Genomic DNA, 24,470 nt, shown 5'->3' with positions numbered 1-24,470 from the left:
ACATGTCAGTAATTTTATCTCCAAAACTGGATCATAAGCGTTTTAGACGCTTTCCTTTTTGAATCTCTCCTGTAGCACTGATTTTATTGTTCTTACTAGCTGTACACCTGTCTTTTACAAGACTGGATGTTCCTTGAGAGCAAGGGCCATGTTTTAGGCACCTTTATATACCAGCTCCAGTGCACTGCACACAGTATGCGCTCAATCATATGTGATAAATGAATGAATGAATGGAATGAATGATTGCTTAGGCCATTCTTGTCCTATACATTTCTACTGATCTTAAACTGTTTAAGATGTCTGAATTAGGGCAAATATACATCCAGACTGAGGTCACTTTGACCCAGGAAGATCTGTCCCAATAGACTTTTCACCGATTTTATAGTTTTCCCAGTGTCAATTCTTTGTGACATTTGCTAATGAAATATACATTAGCACAGTGTATATTTCCTTGGAGGCAGTCATAAAACTTTGGTAAGTGAATACTGAATTAAGTAAATGCATTTGGCTCTGAGTTGACTGAAAACAATTTTTAATGATAAAAGGGGCGGACACAGGTTTCAGCCCTGGTCCAGGAAGATCCCACATGCCGCGGAGCAACTAAGCCCGTGTGCCACAACTATTGAGCCTGCGCTCTAGAGCCCATGAGCCACAACTACTGAAGCTCGCGAGCCACAACTACTGAACCCCGCGTGCCTAGAGCCTGTGCTCCGCAACAAGAGAAGCCACTGCAATGAGAAGCCCGCGCACAGCAACGAACAGTAGACCCCGCTCGCTGCAACTAGAGAAAGCCCGCGGGCAGCAACGAAGACCCAACGCAGCCAAAAACAATACATAAATAAAATAATAAATTTAAAAAAGAAAACTTCCAGATCTTTAGTCCATTTCTGGAGCGATTACCAAAGGTTTTCCTGAATTCAACTATTTTCAAAAAATGGACTTTGTCAATTTTTGTGAATAGAGTTTCTATTTCCTTTGGGAAGCATATACTATTTGATATTCACCTAAGGTTTGTTTGTTCTGGTGTATAACTTATTTTTTTGTTAATACTCTTCATTTTGCACCGAGTGAATCACAAATGTTTATCATCTTCTGTTATTAAGGAACATTCCCCTTTTCTGAAACATCAGTATCAATTTTTTTTCTACAAATACTTCACAGACCTATTCTTCAAAGAAGGCTCTTGATAAAGTAGCCGTAAAACCACAATTCTTACTGTAATAAGTTACAAGGCCAACATACCACCTGCAGGGTGTGACGGAAAGATCACACATACTTGGTCACAAATTTACTCAATTCGATGCTGAATGTTAAGGAAAAATTTAATTGCACAAATATAGTACATACCATTTCAAATATAAATGAAAGGACAATCAGTAGTGCTATCATAATGTATAATACAGGAATAGTTTTTAAAAGGACAGAAAAATTATACTCGGGACCCAGAAATCTTTCTCATTATAAGCCTGTGTAGCAACTCATTCATGCAGGTTTTTAGGATGTAAATAGGATGATGTTTTGTGTCTTTTGGAAGAACTCCACTGTAGCTATGAGATGAAAAATGTATTGCTGTAACAATGTATTATGGTAATGGTATAGCTTTCTTGTATTCTGCTTTTAGTGTTAGGATTGCTAAAAGCTTATGAAATACCCAACTGACATAATGTGCTTTTAACAGAGAGGACAATGCCGCATACATTATCCTTCTCCTGTCATGTTTGGTATCACATCACCTGGCTTCTTTCTACACGGGCCACTTTGTTAAGAGGGAGGTCAAGGGAGTTCAAATTTCAGGCAGCGGGTGGCAGGGTTACCGCCTTATCAACCTGGCCAATCCTCCCGCGAGCCTCACCGTGAATGTTTCTCCTAAGGTTTCATCCTATGGGCAGGATGAAAAACATACTTGCCTTCTGATGAAGGATGTCCTGGGCCTTTTGCTCAGCAAGGTTTGCAAGAGAATGGCACTGCTAACCCCATGCTTGCTGGGTTTGGGTTCAGACAAGCAGAGGGCTAAACCCAGATTTATGAAGCGTCACAGGGCAAAACCCAGGTCAGGTGGCTCCCACAAAGGCCGCCCAGGGAGCTCCCAGGACGCCAGGGCATAAGCGAAATATTCAGGGTGGCAGGACTCTGCCACTCCCTCTGCCTCTTCGGAGAAGTGTTAAAAGGAGAGGAACCGCCCAGGCCATGGGGCCAAAGCCCTCCCATCCTGAAGACAGCTGCATCAGCCCTGCCAAAGCATCGCCCACAAAAATGGAAAGGAGAGCGGCTTCCCTGGTGGCGCAGTGGTTGAGAGTCCGCCTGCCGATGCAGGGGACACGGGTTCGTGCCCCGGTCCGGGAAGATCCCACGTGCCGCGGAGCGGCTGGGCCCGTGAGCCATGGCCGCTGCGCCTGCGCGTCCGGAGCCTGTGCTCCGCAACGGGATAGGCCACAGCAGTGAGAGGCCCACGTACAGCAAAAAAAAAAAAAAAAAAAAAAAAAAAAAAAAAATGGAAAGGAGGGGTCTCTGTAGGAGTAGAAGGCAGAGGCACCCGCCTCCCATCTCTCTTGGATCCCCTCAGCCTTGGGTTCTGGCACAGGCCTGGGGTGTAGGAGGAGCTGCAAAATGTCCAATTCAATCAGATAAATGGGTTGGGTGTCTCTTCAGATTCCAGAACACATGGAAATGGTAATTCTGCCAAAAGAGGCTCCATCAGAGATGATCTGGGTGACAGACTGCAGTTAAAAACTTCATCTAGTGAACCTGAGAAAAGTAAACAGGGCTTGCATTATTACCATCTCTGGAAAACTACAACCCAAATCCAACAGTACCTAAGGCCCATGCAGCATCCAACGTAACCATTTCAATAATGAATAGGGAATCCTGGCTTCCTCAGAAAAACTCAAAACGCTGACAGAAACGTGTTGCTTTCTGTTCACCAGGAGGATGTGGACTGTCACTTGCTTCTCCATGGGCTGGAGTCACAGGTACCCTTTCTCACTTGATGACAAAAGGCCCACAGGTGGGGAAAAGATGCCTAGGACAAAGGTCTGTTCTCAAGAAGGAGATGAAGCCAGGCTAAGTGATCACCAGGGCTGAGCCAGCGGAGCTGCCTGCCGAGTGGCTGATGCATGGTGGTTGGGTCACCTGCAGTGCATAATGACGACTCAGGTGGGCCTTGAAGAATCCTTCCCCACTGCTCTGAAGTAGAAGTGGCCCCAGGGCCGGCTCGGAGTAAACTTGCAAGGAAGCACTGCCCAACTTCACATGCCCCTCAGTCTCCCCAGGATACCAGTGAACAGCTGGGCAGTATAAAGGACAGTGGGTGAGCGATGGAGAAACAGAAAAACCCTGCTCAGGCTGCTGTGGCCAGTGGGTGGGCTGGGGGGTGTCCCAGGAAGGATCTGGCATCTGGGATGGCCACAACCAGGCAAGGTAATCTTCCCCCAAAAGGATGAGCATATAACGTCCCCTCCCCACCCCCCACCATGGCAGCAATGGAGCAGAGAACAAAGGCATCTTTGTAAGAAGCACCCAGACAGAGAAAGCAAAGCAACAAAGAGGGAGAGAGAAGGAGGAGGGGGAAAGGCAGGAGGGAGGGAGGGAAGGAGGCAGAGACAGAGACAGACAGAGACAGAGGGAGGCTGCTTTCCAGGATAAGAAATAGCTAGGAGTAAGCATTTTCGCTAGAAACATTGGAAGAAAGCAACTGTCATTAAACGCAACTAATGAAGCCTCTGTTTTGTTTTGTTTTTTAACTTTTTGAAAACGACAGGTTCGTAGAGACTGGTGTTTTGTTGTTGTCTTTTGCTTGTTTTTCTTTGTTTATTTGTTTGCAATGAGCAGCAAAAGTCCTGGTTCAGGGAAGTTGCCTTCCAGCACAGACTAGCCTGGGACAGACAGCAGGCTCAGCAGAAGACCGATCCAGGTGACTTGACTGATATCACTGCCTTAGCCACATCGGACTGAAAAGTCTCCCCAAGTCCTGGGAAGGAGGCCCTGAATGGAAAATCTAGAACGCACCAGATGTGACCTGTGGTCTGTTAAGTGAAGCAGTCTCAAGAGATATTCTTTTGTGGTCTTAGAAACTCTGGAGGACCCTTCCAAATATTTATAAAGATGGATATCTCGACCATGTGTCTTCCCCCCTCAGCCAACACTTTTCCTTAACATTCTGTTGCCCTGAATATGCACATGAGGAAAGCATCATTCTTCTATAGTTAAATGATTGTTAATAACATTTCAATGAGTATTAACGTGTATTTACATTAATAATATATTTTAAAATTATTTTCTGGGTATGCTGCACTGTAAAACTGCTATGTCAGAAAACTTAAAGGAGCCTAAAAGGAAAAGTCACTATATTTCTTTTCTTTTTTTTAATTTTTATTGACGTGTAATTGGTTTACAATGTTGTGTTAGTTTACTATATTTCTTTTTGGTAGTAAATGTTTCTCACTTCCTAGTTTCTGAAATATGTGATATTATATTTCCCCTTTACCAAGAAGCCTTACCTTTTCCATTAATTGATTCTCCTCCCCCATGATATTATTCTACCCTTTAATTTAACGACGTTCCTCGGGTAGTTGAGAATTTTTGACATACCTCTGGAAGTTACACTGAATTTTCGGTCAGAGAAACTGCTCCTTCGGATTAAAGGTTCACTCATCTTTTCCAGAAATAATTTAATGGTCTCCTTCTTTTCTGGACTTGTACTTGACAAATTCAGAACTTTTCCATTCACTTTTACAGTGGAATTGCTGAGCCCAAACCAATAGAAGAAATCAAATAACGCGTCAGCTTTGAATTCATACGCAAAGCTCAAATTTTCTCCATTAACCACCTTGTTTCCTGGAGGGAGAAAATTCTTTACTGCCTCTTGAAAATCAAACTGAAAGAGAGAAGTATTTAATTAATTTCAGTGATATAATGATAATGTTGTATTACAGACTTATATCATAGAATTATATTATAGAATTAACAACTGTCCAAATATCCAAAATATCACACCTCTTATTTCTCTTCCTTTCTGACATACTTTTTTTCCAAACAAGAAGGTATAGATTTGTTTTAATTGGGGTATAGTTGCTTTACAATGTTGTGTTAGTTTCTGCTGCACAACGAACTGAGTCAGCTATATGTACACATTTTCTGACATATTTTTAAATAGTTGCCTTTATCTTTTATTGATTTGACATCTTTATTGGAGTATAATTGCTTTACAATGGTGTGTTAGTTTCTGCTTTATAACAAAGTGAATCAGCTATACATATACATACATCCCCATATCTCCTCCGTCTTGCGTCTCCCTCCCTCCCTCCCTATCCCACCCCTCTAGGTGGTCACAAAGCACCGAGCTGATCTCCCTGTGCTATGCGGCTATCTATTTTACGTTTGGTAGTGTTTATATAAGTCCATGCCACTCTCTCACTTCATCCCAGCTTACCCTTCCCCCTCCCCGTGTCCTCAAGTCCGTTCTCTACGTCTGCGTCTTTATTCCTATCCTGTCCCTAGGTTCTGCAGAACCTTTGTTTTTTTTTTTTTAGATTCCATATATATGTGTTAGCATACTGTATTTGTTTTTCTCTTTCTGACTTACTTCACTCTGTATGACAGACTCTAGGGCCATCCACCTCACTACAAATAACTCAATTTCGTTTCTTTCTATGGCTGAGTAATATTCCATTGCATATATGTGCCACATCTTCTTTATCCATTTATCTGTCGATGGACACTTAGGTTGCTTCCATGTCCTGGCTATTGTAAATAGAGCTGCAATGAACATTTTGGTACATGACTCTTTTTGAATTATGGTTTTCTCAGGGTATATGCCCAGTAGTGGGATTGCTGGGTCGTATGGTAGTTCTATTTTTAGTTTTTTAAGGAAACTCCATACTGTTCTCCATAGTGACTGTATCAATTTACATTCTCACCAAAAGTGCAGGAGGGTTCCCTTTTCTCCACACCCTCTCCAGCATTTATTGTTTGTAGATTTTTTGATGATGGCCATTCTGACTGGTGTGAGGTGATACCTCTTTGTAGTTTTGATCTGCATTTCTCTAATGATTAGTGATGTTGAGCATCCTTTCATGTGTTTATTGGCAATCTGTATATCTTCTTTGGAGAAATGTCTATTTAGGTCTTCTGCCCATTTTTGGATTGGGTTGTTTTTTTGATACTGAGCTGCATGAGCTGCTTGTAAATTTGGGGGATTAATCCTTTGTCAGTTGCTTCATTTGCAAATATTTTCTCCCATTCTGAGGGCTGTATTTTCGTCTTGTTTATGGTTTCCTTTGCTGTGCAAAAGCTTTTAAGTTTCATTAGGTCCCATTTGTTTATTTTTGTTTTTATTTCCATTTCTCAAGGAGCTGGGTCAAAAAGGATCTTGCTGTGATTTATGTCAGAGTGTTCTGCTTATGTTTTCCCCTTAGAGTTTTACAGTGTCTGGCCTTACATTTAGGTCTTTAATCCATTTGGAGTTTATTTTTGTGTATGGTGTTAGGGAGTGTTCTAATTTCATTCTTTTACATGTACCTGTCCAGTTTTCTCAGCACCACTTATTGAAGAGGCTGTCTTTTCTCCATTGTATATTCTTAACTCCTTTATCAAAAATAAGGTGACCAGGGGGCTTCCCTGGTGGCACAGTGGTTGAGAGTCCACCTGCCGATGCAGCGTACACGGGTTCGTGCCCCGGTCCAGGAAGATCCCACATGCCGTGGAGCGGCTGGGCCCGTGAGCCATGGCCACTGAGCCTGTGCGTCCGGAGCCTGTGCTCCACAGCGGGAGAGGCCACAGCAGAGAGAGGCCCGCGTACCACACACAAAAAAAAAAGAAAGTCCAGTCAATGAAGTTGCTTTCGCGTGTGCGAGCAACAGGGCTATAAAAAATAAATAAGGTGACCATATGTGCGTGGGTTTATCTCTGGGCTTTCTATCCTGTTCCATTGATCTATATTTCTGTTTTTGTGCCAGTACTATACTGTCTTGATTACTGTAGCTTTGTAGTATAGTCTGAAGTCAGGGAGCCTGATTCCTTCAGCTCCGTTTTTCTTTCTCAAGATTGCTCTGGCTATTCGTGGTCTTTTTTTTTTTTCGGGGTCTTTTATGTTTCCATACACATTGTGAAATTTTTTGTTGTAGTTCTGTGAAAACTGCCATTGGTAGTTTGATACAGATTGCATTGAATCTGTAGATTGCTTTGGGTAGTATAGTCATTTTCACAGTGTTGATTCTTCCAATCCAAGAACATGGTATTTCTCTCCATCTGTTTATATCACCTTTAATTTATTTCATCAGTGTCTTATAGTTTTCTGCATACAGGTCTTTTGTCTCCTTAGGTAGGCTTATTCCTAGGTATTTTATTCTTTTTGTTGCAGTGATAAATGGGACTGTTTCCTTAATTTCTCTTTCAGAGTTTTCATCATTAGTGTTTAGGAATGCAAGAGATTTCTGTGCATTAATTCTGTATACTGCTACTTTACCAAATTCATTGATTAGCTGTAGTAGTTTTCTGGTAGCTTCTTTAGGATTCTCTATGTATAGTATCATGTCATCTGCCAACAGTAACAGCTTTACTTCTTCTTTTCCAATTTGTGTTCCTTTTATTTCTTTTTCTTCTCTCATTGCTCTGGCTCAAACTTTCAAAACTATGTTGAATAATAGTGGTGAGAGTGGACAACCTTGTCTTATTCCTGATCTTAGAGGAAATGCTTTCAGTTTTTCACCACTGCAAATGATGTTGGCTGTGGGTTTGTCATACATGGCCTTTATTATGTTGAGGTAGCTTCCCTCTATGATTACTTTCTGGAGGGTTTTTATCATAAACAGGTGTTGAATTTTGTTGAAAGCTTTTTCTGCATCTATTGAGATGATCATATTGTTTTTTCCTTCAATTTGTTGATATGGTTTATCACATTGATTGATTTGCGTATGTTGAAGAATCCTTGCATTGCTGGGATAAACCCCACTTGATCATGGTGTATTATCCTTTTAATGTGCTGTTGGATTCTGTTTGCTCGTATTTTGTTGAGGATTTTTGCATCTATGTTCCTCAGGGATATTGGTCTGTAGTTTTCTTTCTTTGTGACATCTTTGTCTGGTTTTGGTATCAGGGTGATGGTGGCCTCCTAGAATGAGTTTAGGAGTGTTCCTCCCTCTGCTATATTTTGGAAGACTTTGAGAAGGATAGGTGTTAGCTCTTCTCTAAATGTTTGATAGAATTCACCTGTGAAGCCATCTGGTCCTGGGCTTTTGTTTGTTGGAAGATTTTTCATCACAGTCTCAATTTCAGTGCTTGTGGTTGGTCTGTTTATTTTTTCGATTTCTCCCTGGTTCAGTCTCAGAAGGTTATACCTTTCTAAGAATTTGTCCATTTCTTCCAGGTTGTCCATTTTATTGGCCTATACTTGCTTGTAGTAATCTCTCGTGATCCTTTGTATTTCTGCAGTGTCAGTTGTTACTTCTCCTTTTTCATTTCTAATTCTATTGATTTGAGTCTTCTCCCTTTTTTTCTTGATGAGTCTGGCTAATGGTTTATCAATTTTGTTTATCTTCTCAAAGAACCAGCTTTTAGTTTTATTGATCTTTGCTACTGTTTCCATCATTTCTTTTTCATTTATTTCTGATCTGATTTTTCAGATTTCTTTCCTTCTGCTAACTCTGGGTTTTATTTGTTCTTCTTTCTCTAATTGCTTTAGGTGTAAGGTTAGGTTGTTTATTTGAGATGTTTCTTGTTCCTTGAGGTAGGATTCTATTGCTATAAACTTCCTTCTTAGAACTGCTTTTGCTGCATCCCATAGGTTTGGGGTCATCGTGTTTTCATTGTCATTTGTCTCTAGGTAGTTTTTGATTTCCTCTTTGATTTCCTCAGTGATCTCTTGGTTATTTAGTAGTGTATTGTTTACCCTCCATGTGTTTGCATTTTTTACAGATTGTTTTCCTGTAATTGATATCTAGTCTCATAGTGTTGTGGTCAGAAAAGATACTTGATATGATTTCAATTTTCTTAAATTTACCAAGGCTTGATTTGTGACCCAAGACATGATCTATCCTGGAGAATGTTCCTTGAGCACTTGAGAAGAAAGTGTATTCTGTTGTTTTTGGATGGAATGTCCGATAAATATCAATTAAGTCTATCTTGTTTAATGTATCATTTAAAGCTTGTGTTTCCTTATTTATTTTCATCTTGGATGATCTGTCCATTGGTGAAAGTGGAGTGTTAAAGTCCCCTACTAGGATTGTGTTACTGTCAATTTTACGGCTGTTAGCATTTGCCTTGTGTATTGAGGTGTTCCTATGTTGGGTGCATAAATATTTAGAATTGTTATATCATCTTCTTGGATTGATCCCTTGTTCATTATGTAGTGTCCTTCTTTGTCTCTTGTAATAGTCTTTATTTTAAAGTCTATTTTGTCTGATATGAGAATTGCTACTCCAGCTTTCTTTTGATTTCCATTTGCATGGAATATCTTTTTCCATCCCCTCACTTTCAGTCTGTATGTGTCCCTAGGTCTGAAGTGGGTCTCTTGTAGACAGCATATATATGGGTCTTGTTTTTGTATCCATTCAGCCAGTCTATGTCTTTTGGTTGGAGCATTTAATCCATTTACATTTAAGGTAGTAATCAATACGTATGTTCCTATTCCCATTTTCTTAATTGTTTTGGGTTTGTTATTGTAGGTCTTTTCCTTCTCTTGTGTTTCCTGCCTAGAGAAGTTCCTGTAGCATTTGTTGTAAAGCTGTTTTGGTGTTGCTGAATTCTAGCAGTTTTTGCTTGTCTGTAAAGATTTTAATTTCTCCATCAAATCTGAATGAGATCCTTGCTGGGTAGAGGAATCTTGGTTTTACGTTTTTCCCTTTCATTATTTTAAATATCTCCTGCCAGTCCCTTCTGGCTTGCAGAGTTTCTGCTGAAAGATCAACTATTAACCTTATGGGGATTCCCTTGTAAGTTATTTGTTGTTTTTCCCTTGCTGCTTTTAATATGTTTTCTTTGTATTTAATTTTTGATAGTTTGATTAATATGTGTCTTGGAGTGTTTCTCCTTGGATTTATCCTGTATGGGACTCTCTGCACTTCCTGGACTTGACTATTTCCTTTCCCATATTAGGGAAGTTTTCAACTATAATCTCTTCAAATATTTTCTCAGTCCCTTTCTTTTTCTCTTCTTCTGGGACCCCTATAATTCAAATGTTAGTGCATTTAATGTTGTCCCAGAGGTCTCTGAGACTGTCCTCAATTCTTTTCATTCTTTTTTCTTTATTCTGCTCTGCAGTAGTTATTTCCACTATTTATCTTCCTGGTCACTTATCCATTCTTCTGCCTCAGTTATTCTGCTATTGATCCCTTCTAGAGAATTTTTAATTTCATTTATTGTGTTGTTCATCATTGTTTGTTTGCTCTTTAGTTCTTCTAGGTCCTTGTTAAACGTTTCTTGTATTTCCTCCATTCTATTTCCAAGATTTTGGATCATCTTTACTATCATTACTCCGAATTCTTTTTCAGGTAGACTGCCTATTTCCTCTTCATTTGTTTGGTCTGGTGTGTTGCTCCTTCCTTGCTGCTTCATCTGCTGTGTGTTTCTCTGTCTTCTCATTTTGCTTAACTTACTGTGTTTGGGGTCTCCTTTTCGCGGGCTGCAGGTTCATAGTTCCTATTGGTTTTGGTGTCTGCCCTCAGTCAGTTGCCTTTATTTTTTTAAAACAAATCTTTGCATTTGCATCAAAATCCATGTAAAGACCTTGAACTGCTTGGTCAAATTTATATTTATTCTTACCCTATTTCTAAGAAGCTGCTAGAAACTAAGTTCATTTTATTGGTAGTGATAATGAAACAATCGAAAAGGTCTGTGTCTGGATTCATTTAAGTTAGAGTTAAGCTCTAGGGACTCAGTCCTGGCCTGAAACGCCCAGACCCTCTTCTGTGTGTTGGCAGCCCTGGATTCACACAAGCCAACCTCACCTGAAGCCAGTAGCTTTCTCCAATCACTGAGGAAATGACCATGTCCATCCCCTGCTCTATCTGTCTTCTTATCTTGGGGTGCCTGGTGTTCACAAGAAACGCATACGTTCTTTCTAGAAATTAGGAAGTAGAAGTCAAAAAACAAGGGTGCATGTGTACTTCTTAGTATCTGACAAAGCAGTGATTCCTACCATAATTGGAGATTTTATTAATTTATAACCTCCCTCGCTGCTCCCTCACTGCAAAGCCTAACCAGGTTTCTAGAAATGTTTCCAAGAAATTTGCAGGCGTGAGGAAGCTCCAGGATACTGTCAACGCAGGTTAGAAAATCAGCTCCCCCCAGGCTGCACTTTGTCACTCGTGCCTCAGAAATCGAAAGTTCCAGTCCATAATTATCACAGATAAGCACTGAGTCTCCTCTGTGTGCAGCCAGCATGGGAGCCAAAGTGAAAACTGGAGATGGCTGGTTTTCATGTCACTGCCTTGCTGGATAAACAGCAACTTGGCTCTCACCCACATTTCCTCACTTACAAAGCAGAAAATCCGTCCAGGGAAGGACGCTTCCCCCTGCCTTCCCCCTCCCTCATCATTCCCTGTCCTCCCCCAGAGACCTGGCTTTCAGTCTGCAAAGGGCTAGTCTAGAGTTCTAAGGACCAAGGTAATCTGAGATTGGTTCTCCTCCACGTCCCAGCCCAGGACAAGCCCAGCGGAAATGTCCCTCCCATTGTTTAAATAATGCCACGTCTGTGTCCTGGCAGTTGTTTTTTGTTCTTTATTTGATCGGTTTGGTTTGGTTTAAATCCAATTCTGTCCAGTTCTATCTAATCTAAGCAAAGGGGTGGTTGTTTACTCCCTAGGAAATTTTAAATACTGCGAACCAACAACCTCTTAACTTTTCCAGCCCCCGGAATCAAGCTCCATGTCCTTCATTACTCAAGCACTTTTTCTAGGAAGACCCATAACATAGAATGCCACCCTTTGTTTAAAGGCCATGCACCAGCCATCATGTGATTTGGGGAACTGAACATCCTACACGGGCTTTGAGCATCAAACCTGTGGTCCACCAATAGCAAGTGTTACGTCCTTGGGGAATACATTTTGAACTAACCTTTGCACTAACCTTCTCCATCTTCTTTTTCCTTCCCCTGTTTTCCTTTCTCCCAAATTATTTTTTGGGGCACTTTAGATAGAAACTACCTTATTTCCTCTTTGAGAAAATATATAAATAAGCAAGTAAAGCAAGCCAGCTATTTGCTACCTTGAATTAACTTTCACATAAACTAAACCAAGACCTTTGGGCTCATTAGATACTTAAGGCCGCCACCCTCCATCCACCGTTGTGCAGGTTGGGCAGGCTGTGCACTGCACAATTCTAGAGGACGCCAATCGCTTCCACATTGTTTACTTGTACATTTATTATGACAAACTTCTGGGAAGGATTAGTAAATTGTCTGGAGTTAATGGTGGCTTCTTCTAAATTTGCACAAAAGTACAAGTTTAGGATAGCAGCAGGGCTGGACGTGTTGCCCTAATCGCAATTTTCATAATTTAAACTTGAGCATCTTAAGCTTTGTGTCACAGAATCTCTTCATTGCATGGCTTTCCTCACAGCCAAGGAGGACTGGGTTTCTCTGCCTCCTTCCACAAGCATTATATAACTGTGAATCTTTTCAAGGCCACCCACAAATATTTCCTTTTCCCACTCCCTGTATGTTCATTACAATGTTAAAATGGAGAGGTCTCTTATTCTTTCTTAAGAACCCTCCTGAGAGATCAATGCGGGAGGTATACTGGATACATCTGTGCATTACATTCTTAGAGAATTCTCAGCTTTCTGGTCACCAGCAAGCCAAATAGCATCAGGGGCTCAGATGCTCTACCAAGCATTGCTTGTTACAGTGTGATCTGTTCCCGGCCCCTCCTGCCAAGAAGGACGTTGTGACTTTGAATTATGAAGTGAGAAGGGAATCTGAATGACTCTGAATGAGACGAGCAGAGAATCAGGTCCAACGAATCTGAATGAGGAAGGGCATGTCTGAGGAAGTCTATTTGGAATTTGTAGATCAATTCTTAATCTCTTGGTCTCATTTGAAGAACGTTATTTAGAAGTAAGTGTAAGAAATGCTACTGCTATTACAGCACTTATGCCCATGACTTTCCCCATGTATCACTGAGTGGGAGGGAGAAGGGAAAACTGAGATATTTTCGTACTGGAATTTGAGTTAATATAGTTGTTATCAGTCTGATTTCTGAAGAAACAATAAAGAGATATCTCTAAAATTGAAATTCGAAGGCCAGAGTATGAAACATAAAAGCATCTACGTAAGCGTTTATTTTCTTTACCTTAGTTTTCTCATCTATAAAATGGGGATGGGATAAGTACCGCATAGGCACGACGGCCAGGCATCCTGGTTATGCCTGAGTCAGTTCTAGTTTATACCTTTATCCCAGCATACTTATTACAGTTCCTGCTTTCATGCTCAAAAATGTTCTCCTTTGCATGATATGCCCTACTAGGCTGTGGACCAATTATTCACATTAGCACATGCCTCACAGAAGTGCTTGATACACGGTAGGCAATATTATATATCATCATCTTCATCACTCTGGTCATTTTTGCAACCCCTGCAGGCTCAGAGATCACTTCCTGCTTAGACAGGAAGTATGAAACAAGACTCAGAGATAGATGGCTTCTGCCGTAGGATCACTTAGAGGTTTGCTCTGCAGGCTTGTGCTGTGCTGATGGTCTCACACACCAGGCTTCCAGCCTTGCACAAGCTGCTTTCTCCACGCCCAACTTCTACCTCATCAGCAGGCTACAGTCCACAGCCCAGCAAGGCGGAACCAGACCCAAACATTTACAAACCTACCTTTCGAGGAGTCCTTTTTGGTCTGTACATTAATAAAGAATAGCATTGGTTTGCTCAATATAGTTTCCCGGTAGTCTTTATAATCGCAGTAGTTGGTCAGTTCCACATATCTATGAAAAAAGAAGAGATGATTACAAGTGCGATGTACCTTCCCATCGAGGTCAGGAAGGGGACGTACTGGACAGGTGTCTACTACATCCTCAGACCCTCTGAGGGAAGTCCCCTGAAATGTCCTTCAGGAGGCAACCATATCTTGTACCAAATAAATAAATCCCCTCCCCTGATCAGCATGCAAACTAAAGGTGGCCCTGGTCCTGGGGGTGCCTGGCACCAATACCTGGCTCTCAAGGGCAGCCTGGACCAGATGATGACTAGTACCGTCATCTTTGGGCTGTAAGCGTTCATTTGAAGCTACCGCAGCCCTATGTCTCTCTGGGTTGAGAATGAATTATACTCAATAAGTGGAATTTTCTGGGTCTTCTCCAGTGTAGTCATCCTAACTGGTGGGTCTGAAATTTTCCTTTCCTTCTCTAATCCCAGGATAAACCCAGACGGCTCCATTGATTAGACAATCAACCAATATTCATATGAACCAATTCACATCTCCCTGATCGTGAGCTTGTGCAATTTAAAAAAAACAAAAAACAAAACTAATGTTGGATTTCTGCCCAGGGCCCTATTACATTTAGCCTCCTTGGTGTTAGTTCATTATTCCAGCCCAGGAAGATCTTTGTGCTTTTTGACTCTGTCCTCCAATATGTCAGCTTTGTCTCCCTACTCTGCACATTTTCCAAGCAGCCTTTCTGTGTCTCTACCTGCACTGTTGATTTTAAAAAAGACAGATGCAAGTGCAAATTGGCTTCCTTCAAAAAGACCGCTAATTTTCTAACCAAACCCAAGCTCAGAAGCGGCATGGACACGGGCAGGCTGAGTGGCATCCAGCATGCTGGGGGTTGTGGATACCCCAGTCCCTCTTCAAGATACAGCGGCTGCCCCACTGACTGGCACTACTGCAAGGTCTGCATGGACTGAATGGGCTGCTTTTGCTAAAGGGCCGCATGTTGGCTTCTGACATCTAGTCCCCTGCAGAGACGGCTCCCCCGTTTCTTTCCAGCTTCTTGTCCTTCCAGAGCCTGACATGAAAATACCAGCCCTGGGGAGCGCCCGCAGCAGACAGCTCTGGCCGCAAAGTCCCCTCAGCCTCCTTCCCCATTGTCCTCTCCCCACAGCCCACTTAGAGGGGCCAGAGCACGAGACGGGGACCCGGGCCTGGGTCAAAAGCAGTGGGAGAATATCCACCCCCCGAGTCAGGAAAAAACAGCTTCCACTGTCTGCCTCCAGCTTGGTTTCTTAGAAATCGGTGTCATTATCCTTTTTTCTTGGATTGTCAGATCTGATTTTGAGGGCTTTTAAAACCTGACCCCCGATGGAGCATCTAAAATGCTTCCTGCCTTCTATTTCACCAGACTTTTAATGTAGCGTCCATCTCCCAACCCGGGGCACGTGGCTAGTTAGGGGGCTGGTCCGGCGGTGGGGAGGGGCACACAGGCTGGTGCACCCGGGGAAGGAGAGTGGGTGCAGGTGTCGCTGTTCAGGGGTGTGGGCGCGAGGGGAGAGGAGGGTGGGAAGGGAGAAGGGGGTTAGCAGTGGCATGGACTGGGTATGATAATGCAGACGCAGACCAGGGATTTCCTAGGGTTCTCCCTCCGTGCCTCCCCTACCCCCATCCTCCTCTGGGCAGAGCAGTGCACAGTGAGGATAGGGTAAAGGGGCACCTGGCGGGAGCGGCACTGTGTCCCACATCAGCAGAGGGAGAATTTTCCTGTTCTTTGTCCCAAATGACCAACTGCCATAAGGTACTGGAGAAACGAAGCGAAGGAGAAGGAAGGAGAAAGGGAACCACGATTTGCTGGGTTCACTCACTCTCATTCAGCAGCATTCACTAAGCACCGGATGGTGTGCTGACACGTGCCTTGCACATCTGAGGAGCTCAGGGTCCAGGAAGTGGGGATGGGGTAGCAGGGCGGCAGGACAGGGGCCCCTTGTGCGCCCCACCCTTCCACCATCCATCTATTCAGCTCCCAAGGACCTGGCCCAGGTGGGCAGAGAGACCTGGGCAGTGGTAGAGGAGAGGCCGGCCCGTGAGGCCTGTGGTTGCAGGGGGGTGTGGGGAGGGGCAGGGGGAGAAAGCAGGAAGAAGAGCCTTTAGCAAAAGAAGGGCAAGCCTGATTGGACTAAACATCAAAGAGACAGATGCACGATGCTGGCTGGGAGTCGGGTACCACCTGTGATCCATCCAAAGCAATTTTCACATTCTCCCACCTTGTGTATCATGGAGTTCATTTATAGTCATTTAAGCACTTAATATTTCCCTCAAAGGGATTGCTCTGCTCTCTCAGTATCCACGGTCTGACTGTCACTCTCTAGGGCATGGACATGGTGCGTGTGTGTGTATAGGACACCCAGAAAATCTGCAGGTTTGAATACTATTCTGATGACCCAGATGGCAGTGCAGTACTTGCCTCTGCCTACAACGTCGACTGACATCTCATTGGAGGCATCATTGGCAGGAGGAAGATAAAAATCTCAACTTGGAAATGATCCCTGGTTGGAAAAATCATCGGTTTTCCACCAAATTCTCTGGAAGACTTTTTTGACTGCTGTAGGGCCCAGAGAGCTGTTATTCGGCCTGATCAAAGAAGGGAGACTGGGTGGGGAAGGGGAAAGGGGGCATCTTCTGGAGTTACAGATTGAGTTTAATGCAGAACCTATCCATGAGTCACCTCTTTTGGAGTCTGAATTTAATAAGATATCCTGAATCATAAGACTATGCTCAACATAACTTAATCTTCCTTTGATGATTCAGAGGCACTTTTCGGATCTTAACAGGGCTGTAAACATCATCACAGAGCATCGCCAGTTATCACTGTACCACAGATGTGGGAAAAGGCTGCTCACTCGAGAGCTCTGATAACACAATGTACAGACAAGAGATTGTGGCAAGATCCCTACTTAACTCTCTGTTTAAACCAGGTCACAAATAAGAACCACTTCCTTATTTCATCCATCCCCAGCCTCCCAGTTACTGTCCAATTGTTAAACACCTCAAAATTGCAGTGGAATGAATACATGTGAGCATCCCTTTGGAATTCACTGGTATGAAATCTGGATATGTAAGTCACTAAAATACAAAGATTGAGGACCTAGTTGCTAAATCTCACAGGTCTTCAAGTACCTGACATTCAACCACCAGTTTTGTTTCAAGATGAGCCTGACTAGACGACCTTAGGGACCAGTTATCTCATCTTCAATCATGCATATTTATGAATTACTCATGCAAATATTGCTTCTGTGTCCTAGATATTTATTCTATTCGCTGAAGTTTTCATTAGGGATGAGAAGCAAACAGTTTAAGATAGTTCCTTTAAATGCTCATTTCTTCATTGCTTTTATCCTGGCCCCAAAATGCTGCTAGGCTGGAACTTTCTACGCCTGGCTTTAATCCAAAGATTGAAAGGCAGAACAATGTGATAGAAAGCATAGTGATTCGAAATAAGAAGATTTAAGTCACGTTCTAATTGTGTGAACTCAGTCCCAGAGCCACAACTCATTATGACCTTCAGTGAGTTACTTAACCCACTGAACCCATTCCCTCATCTGTAAAAGGGATATAACGGTATTGCCTTCCATTTGATGATGTAATGCAGTGCCAGTAACATAGACATATGTACTTGGGCCCATAGTAGATGCTCAACAAACATTATTAGTGTCTTTAGTTCTGGCCAACTCTGCTGGCCTTAGCGTGAAGTTCTGTAAGCTTCTGACACACAACCAGGGCTGTGTTCATTTGAGTGACCAGGAAAGGAGGACTATATGAATATCTAAAAAATAAGGAAGGGTTTCTCTTTCCTTGCTCCAATTTCTTTCCTCGTCTTTTCAGTTTGGAAGGCTAGAGGGAGCAGTTTAACGAAGGCAACACCTGAAAGATGGGACCAAGACAGAACATTGAATTTTTGCTTCTAGCAAATCAGCAGTAGCTGAAAGATCACCCATCCTCTAAGATGCCAACCCTTCTCCAGAGTTTTCTTCAAATTTTACATCATCTTTAGCATGACTTGAAAAGCTGCTCCAAATTTCCCTGGCCCCTGATGATTGAATGCTCAGAGACAAACAGGAATTCAGACACACGGCTCCCATCTCGTGTGTGTGTGTGTGTGTGTGTGTGTGTGTGTGTGTGTGCGCGTTCATTTTTTAAAGTATGGAGGAAGGAGCAGATAAAAAGAGAAATATATTGGAATAGTCCTTGTGTAAAAGGGCCAGAAATTGCTAACAGCTTCCACAGTCCTTTGCTGTGACTAAGCAAAAGCTTACAGGGACATTCTTTCCAGTGTTAACTTGTTAGTTTTATGCAAAGCCTTCCCTACACACTTAAACAATTCCTTCTGTTCACTCCCTCACCTCCTTCTTCTGCCCCAACTCTAGTTAAATAAGCAAAAATTTCAGATTTATCACTCTAACATCTGTAACTCTAATCAACGATACACGTGTTCATTCATTCATTCATTCGTGCAAGAAACATTTACTGAGCACCTACTATGTGCTGGGCACCGGGGACACAAAACGAAGAAGGAAACAGTCCCACTTTCCAGAAGCATATAGTCTATTGGGGAGACAGCTAAGGAAATGTATCATTTCAATATGAAATGATACACATCTAAGGCCTTGTTGCTTGAAGTCTGATCATTGGACCAACAGTACTGGCATCACGGGGGAGCTTGCAAACCTGCAGAATCCTGGGTCCCTCTCCAAATGTATTTGCTCAAAAATCTGTATTTTCACAAGAGCCTAAGGAGACCTGCAAAAACTTATTTAAAGTTTAAGAAGCACTGGTCTAAGCCACGGTCCCTGTTTTTCAGAGGCTTACAAACGAGTTAATCATTCAAACACACACATGCCAGAAGAACGCACAGTTCTCTGCACTCAGGCGTCCACAGGGCCATGTCCTAGTAACGTAACTAAGAAGGAGCAAAGCCAAGGGGCTTGGAGCTAGAGCCACTTACTGAACTGCGACAGGAACAGAGGAGGGATTGTTCCGTCGGGCCGAACAGACTGCCAATGGGAGGGCAGAAGCAGGAGGGAGATGGGGACCCCGGGGGGAGTCTTGGTTTAGCTAAGCCTTGTGGACTGCAAGTGGAGGCATCCAGGCCCACAGACAGGCATTTGCAAGGACCGGAGTGTAGCTGAAAGGGCAAAGCAAGTCTTCGGAGGAAGAAGGTAGCAAAGGCTAGTGCCCTTTGTTTTGAATCACCGATTTGGGTTTGATTCCTGTCTCTGTGAGTTCAGCAAGTTTCTTAACCTTGTTGAGATGCATTTCCTCACCTGTAAAATCTGGCTGATAAGAGGCACCCCATGAGGTGGCTGAAAGACTAAATAGTGTGTGTGAAGCACTTGGCGTTGGGGTTGCTTGGTAGGTACATAAGCTGACATTTGTCCCATGATGAATAGGTACCAATGACTGTTTTGAGAACTTTATACATTTTAATTGTGAACAACAACCCTATAAGGTTGTTGGCAATATTATTCCCATTTTACAGCTGAGAAGACTGAGTCACAGAGATTAAGTAACTTTCCCAAGTCACTCAGCTAGTAAGCAGCAGAACTAGGACTCAAACCAAGGCAGCCTGGTCCTGGCGTTCATGCTTGTCCACACTTACTCCGAATTGAATCCCGTAAAAATCATAGCTCAACACGTGAGAGATTATAATTCATCAATATCACTATGAGTCCTGTTTAGGGGCTGCTGTCCTGGGCAGGTCATCAAATCCAAGACTCAGACATGCGGACCAAAGCAGAGGACAGGTCGGGGGCTTGCTGAGGGCAACAGCAAGGGTGGCCGGGCTGCATACAGCGATGTTTCTGAGAGGTGGCCTGGGCCACAGACAGAGCCCAAGCACCTCCCCCCAGTGAAAATCTAAGTATGATTCAACCCTGACTCTCCTCCCCTGTGTCCCCTGCCCCAGGCAGCTGATCTCGAGGTAGGTGTGACTGTCACCCAGCTAACAGCTGGTCAGATCTGGGCAGAAGCAGGTCACAGCACTGCTTTTAGTGGCTTCCTTCAAACCACTGGACTTACTTTCTCTTTTAGGCTGATTATATAAGATGTGTACTGGCTGACGTCATTCCAGTTATTAATTTGAGGTTCCGGAAATCTATAAGAAAGCCGCTGTGGTCTATAGGAAGCCAGAATTATTCCAGGTTCGAGGCAGTTTGCTGACAGGGTGGGCTGCGTGGTTAGCTAAACGCTGTGGAGAGGCCCCGGTCCCGCAGCTCACCAGCATCTCACCTAGGGAAATTATTTAATCTCTCTGAGTCCTAATTTTCTCATCTGTAAAAAAGGGAAACAGACAATGGTGCCAACTTTGTCAGCTTTTGTGAGATAGCTGTGAAATACTTTGCACCCACTGCTGGTACTCAAGTAAGCATTAGTGGCCACCACTATTATTGTTCTTATTTTTATTACCCAAGCAGCCTCTTTCATGCTAGAGGACCACTGAAAATAGGGAATTAGCGCTCCTCTTTGTCAAATGTTTGCCATTCCATCCCACTGAAAGGCTGCGTTATAGGAAAAAGAGGTAAGGGTGTGTGTGTGTGTGTGTGTGTGTGTGTGTGTGTGTGTGTGTGGTAGTTAATGGTAATTTGCACCTGGAACCCTGAGCAAGTTTCGTTTGTAACATGGGTGGGAATCCTGAGCTTGAAAGAAGAAAATAGCAATAAAGATCTTGCCATAAATCCCCGACGGGAGGACAAGGAATTTTCAAGCAGGCCCTCAGGACTGGGTGCCACCACTAGGCCTTCCCACCACCCTAGTTTTCCTGAGGCTTATTTAGCAGGTACATATTTAGGAAAATGTTCCAGTATTACGAAACAAACCAGAGCACGTAGAATCACTGGAATCTCCTCTTACTCTCTGAGCACGTGAATCGTATGAATGTCAGCGTCAGGAGCTCTTAGCCTCTTGGGGTTCTCTGGGAAGGGACCTTGTGAAAGTCACAGCACACACTTCTGAGGCCACGAAAAGAAATCCTGCTTATGCTGTGGGCTTATCCCACACCAAAATATTTGTTGAATGATTCAAAGAAAACCAAAAGAACTAAATAAAGAGGAAGGATTCTTAACCGGGATCCAAGCATCTCATCAACTACCGGCATGGTCAGCAACATTAGGTGTATCTCGACCTTTCTGGGAAGAAGGTCTACCTACGATTCTCAAAAGCCTGATGGTCCAAAACGATTAAGAATCATCACCCTATGTTTCTTACTCTCCAGCCATCTCAGCAGCTGCTCTTGGTTGGGGACCATCCCACACCTAAGGCAGGAATATGGGCCACAAAGAAGACAAAAACGCCACTGGAGTCCATCAACTCTAGGCCCCAGGGTGTTATAAAAAGTGGAAAGTGCATGGTGGGGTGCAAGGTGACTCTGAAGATGATACACTAGGAAGGCAAAGCAAAACTGGCCATGCTCGCCAAGAACTGCCTGACCTCGAGGAAATACGCCACGTCGGCCAAAACTGGTGTCCAGGACCACAGGGGCAACGACACTGAACTGGGCAGAGCCTGAAAGAAATACTACGGAGTATGCAAGGGGCTGTCCCTGAGCCGCGTGATTCTGGGGTCTTTAGAAGTGCGCCAGAACTGACTGGTAAAAAGGAAACCGTGTACAATTCTTCTTCAGCTAAACTGGCTAGAGCTTATTGAAGGAAGGAAGGGAGGGAGAGAGAGAGAGGGGAAGGAAGGACGGAAGAGAGAAAGAAGGAAATGAAGTACTGCTTTTTGAGAGAGGAAGTTGTGTGCTATCTCCAGACCAAAGACAACTGGGTAAATCTGTGTCAACTTGAGGAGCGGCCACTTCAGACATCTGTATTCGACTATGCACCCCACTCCCGATGCATGAGAGCAAAACCTCTCACTGCTGTCCACAGCCGTCTTCCCCCTCTTTCTAGAAGGCTCTCTCCATTCAGACCAGGTTCCCTCCCTATCGTCCTCCAGGACTGTACACCCAGGTATAAGGGGCTGCTGTGCTTGCATAGTGTGTCCCCTGAGAGGAAGACAGGTTGTTCCTTCCACCTCCCCAATTATTCTCAGGGGCGCCTTGGTACTCCCAGGGTACAAAAGCCTTCACACGATTGCTTAGACAACGAGAACCTTGTATTTGCTGATTCCTGTTTGCACCCTGGTCTGTGTCACCTGGTCATTGTTTATTCTGGACTCTGAACTGCCAGGGGAACACTGCTGTTCCTTCAGGGAGGAGATGTTCAAAGCAAGAGTTGAACAACAAGACTTCAAAACCATTGTAAGCTTTGCAGCATTGTTTGCTGAGACTGGGAGAGCTGACTCTGTCAAAGCCTAACCTATAGCTTCAATTAATTCTGGACATTTTAATTTTTCATACTCTGTTAATACAACGGTTATCTTCTTTTAAAATCTTTGCAAATCTTATTTCTAACTCAGTTCCTCCCACCGTCCCCTGCTTATGGCTTGGAATTTTCAATTCACTAAGAAAGGGAGAAATTCTTGCTGGGGAATGGTTTTTCAGGCCCTCAAAGCCCTCAGTATCTTTGTGTGAAAAAGCAAGGTTTTCCCCAGCAGCTTTGAAGAAGGTATTTTAAACATCTCATTTTGTTTGCTTCCCCCTCTTGGCTCGGTCCCACCCACAGGGTGACCCCGGCCCTTGTCCTTCCCCGGAGCTAAGGCTTTCTATCTTAATAGCTGGCCAGCTTCCCCACCTCTGAACCAACCTCGAGACTGCACTGCCCGCTTCCCAGCACTCAGCTCTGCAACACAAATATAAGCACCACCACCCGCCTGCCCCCCACCCCGGACCTCTGGAGGCACAGGGTGACCTCTGGTAGCAAGAGGCGCAGAATGCAGCGTGAAGCTCCCTCCTCCTTTACCCCATCAAAGCCTGCTTCCGATAGACTACATCCCTGCTGGCTTCGAGGCTGCTAGCAAGTGCTCCAGGCACTTTGGCCACCACAGTTACGCATCCTGTGACCCTCCATCAAATTCGGTTTGGCCCAAGCTCTGTCCCCGGATCCTGGAAGCCACACTCATCCCTCTCATTTTCCCAGAACTGAACTGCCCACTCGACAGCCCACACGGCCCTGGGCTGGACTTCACGGGTCTTTGGTCCCTTCTCAGCCACCGTTAATTGATTTATTTTTTGAAAACTCACTGAGGCCAAAGATGGGAACTTTAAACTTCTGCACGCTTCTCCCCGGGCCTCCTCACTGGATAAAGCTCCTAGGGCACAGAAGAGAACATCCTCTCCCCTTCCCTTCCCCCCAGTCTAAAGCCAGGGTGTGAATCTCTGCTGAGCAACATCCCCAAAGGGTGTGCCCCCAATTTGAGCTCATTTGATCCAGTTAAGGAGCCAGAAGGAAGACTCATGCAACAGTTCACGCACTCCCCACCCTGCTCTCCCTCAGGCGCCTGCCCAGTGCCCTCCCGGGGCAGCTTGGACAGCTGCAGAACGTCAGTGCCAAGGGCAGAGAAAGCCAGGGCCGGGGGCGGGGCGGGGCGGGGGGGGGGGGAGTGGGGGGAGCTTTGCACCTCCGAGTGACGTTAGCAATGAGAAAAATCTGAAAATGTGATGAAGGAGGAGATCCAGGCTGGATCTCAGGAAGTGAGACCAGAGGACTGGGATGGGCAGCGGGGTGAAGGCCTCGGCGGGGACCAGGCGGCGGGCCCACCCACCTCCTGATGTAGCTGCTGAGGCGGTAGAGCTGTCCGTCGAGGCGCACGAGGCCGTCGCTGAAGACGTTGAAGCCCCCGCGCGTGGCCGCGGGCTCCGCGGGGCCCGGGACCACCAGCTGGTCGCCGCGCAGCTGGAAGGCGCCGGGCTGCAGGCGCAGCAGCTGGGCCAGGGGCAGCAGGGCCAGCTCGCAGTCGCACGTCCACAGGCTGCGCAGCTCCCCCGACGAGATGGAGGTCAGGCTCGGCCTGGCCGCCGGCGCGCTTTCCAGCCCCGCCATGGCCCGGCCCGCGCTCCTGCCGTCGATGGACCCCGACAGGGGCCGGGCGCCCCAACTCGGTCGGCCCCGCGCCCGAGGGGTCGCCGCTCAGGTGCTGCCGGGCCGCCTGCCCGCCGGCGAGGAGCGAAGCTCTGCAGGCACCGCGCGGAGAAGGCGGCCCCGGCGCCGCGCGGCCCTTTTATCCGCCCCGCGCCCCTCCCGGCCCTCGGGCACGACCCCAGACGCTCAGGGCGCGTTTCGGCATCTCAGGACTTGGCACGCTCCCGCCTGGCTGCGCCCGCTCGCAGCCAAGGGTTACTCATCCCCCTGGGGGGCGCTGCTCCACGCCTGGGGCTGGTCCCGCCCCTGCCTGGACACTGCCTGGAGGGGACACGCTGCCGGTGGGGGACACTGCCGGCGGGGGGGCGGCGGGGGACACTGCCGTGGGAGGGGACACTGCCGGGGGGGTGGGACGCTGCCGGGGGGGGCACGCTGCCGGTGGGGACACTGCCAGAGTGGGGGGGACACTGCCGGAGGTGGGGGGACGCTGCCGGGAGAGGGAGTGGGGAGAGGCTGAGGCGGGTTCGGGAGACTCCACCGGGGGTGCCGGGTCTGGCCCGCGGTGGGAGGGAGGGCGTGCAGCTCCCAC

The 24,470-nt window shown here is 45.2% G+C and overlaps 1 protein-coding gene across 1 annotated transcript; it reads right to left on the bottom strand.

Moving 5' to 3' along the window:
• Nucleotides 1-1,306: 1,306 nt before the first annotated feature.
• On the bottom strand, nt 1,307-23,949 carry MEDAG (mesenteric estrogen dependent adipogenesis). The gene is made up of 5 exons (XM_082859241.1): nt 23,565-23,949; nt 13,811-13,920; nt 10,941-11,053; nt 4,588-4,873; nt 1,307-2,745 (listed from the first exon to the last, which is right to left on the bottom strand). The coding sequence occupies exons 1-5, from the start codon at nt 23,840-23,842 to the stop codon at nt 2,621-2,623; spliced, it is 912 nt and encodes a 303-aa protein (XP_082715367.1). The 5' UTR covers nt 23,843-23,949; the 3' UTR covers nt 1,307-2,620.
• Nucleotides 23,950-24,470: the final 521 nt, after the last annotated feature.

This window comes from Leucopleurus acutus, assembly GCF_964270905.1.
Source record: "Leucopleurus acutus genome assembly, chromosome: 18".
NCBI lineage: Eukaryota > Metazoa > Chordata > Mammalia > Artiodactyla > Delphinidae > Leucopleurus > Leucopleurus acutus.
This window is presented reverse-complemented; position numbering and strand designations above follow the sequence as displayed.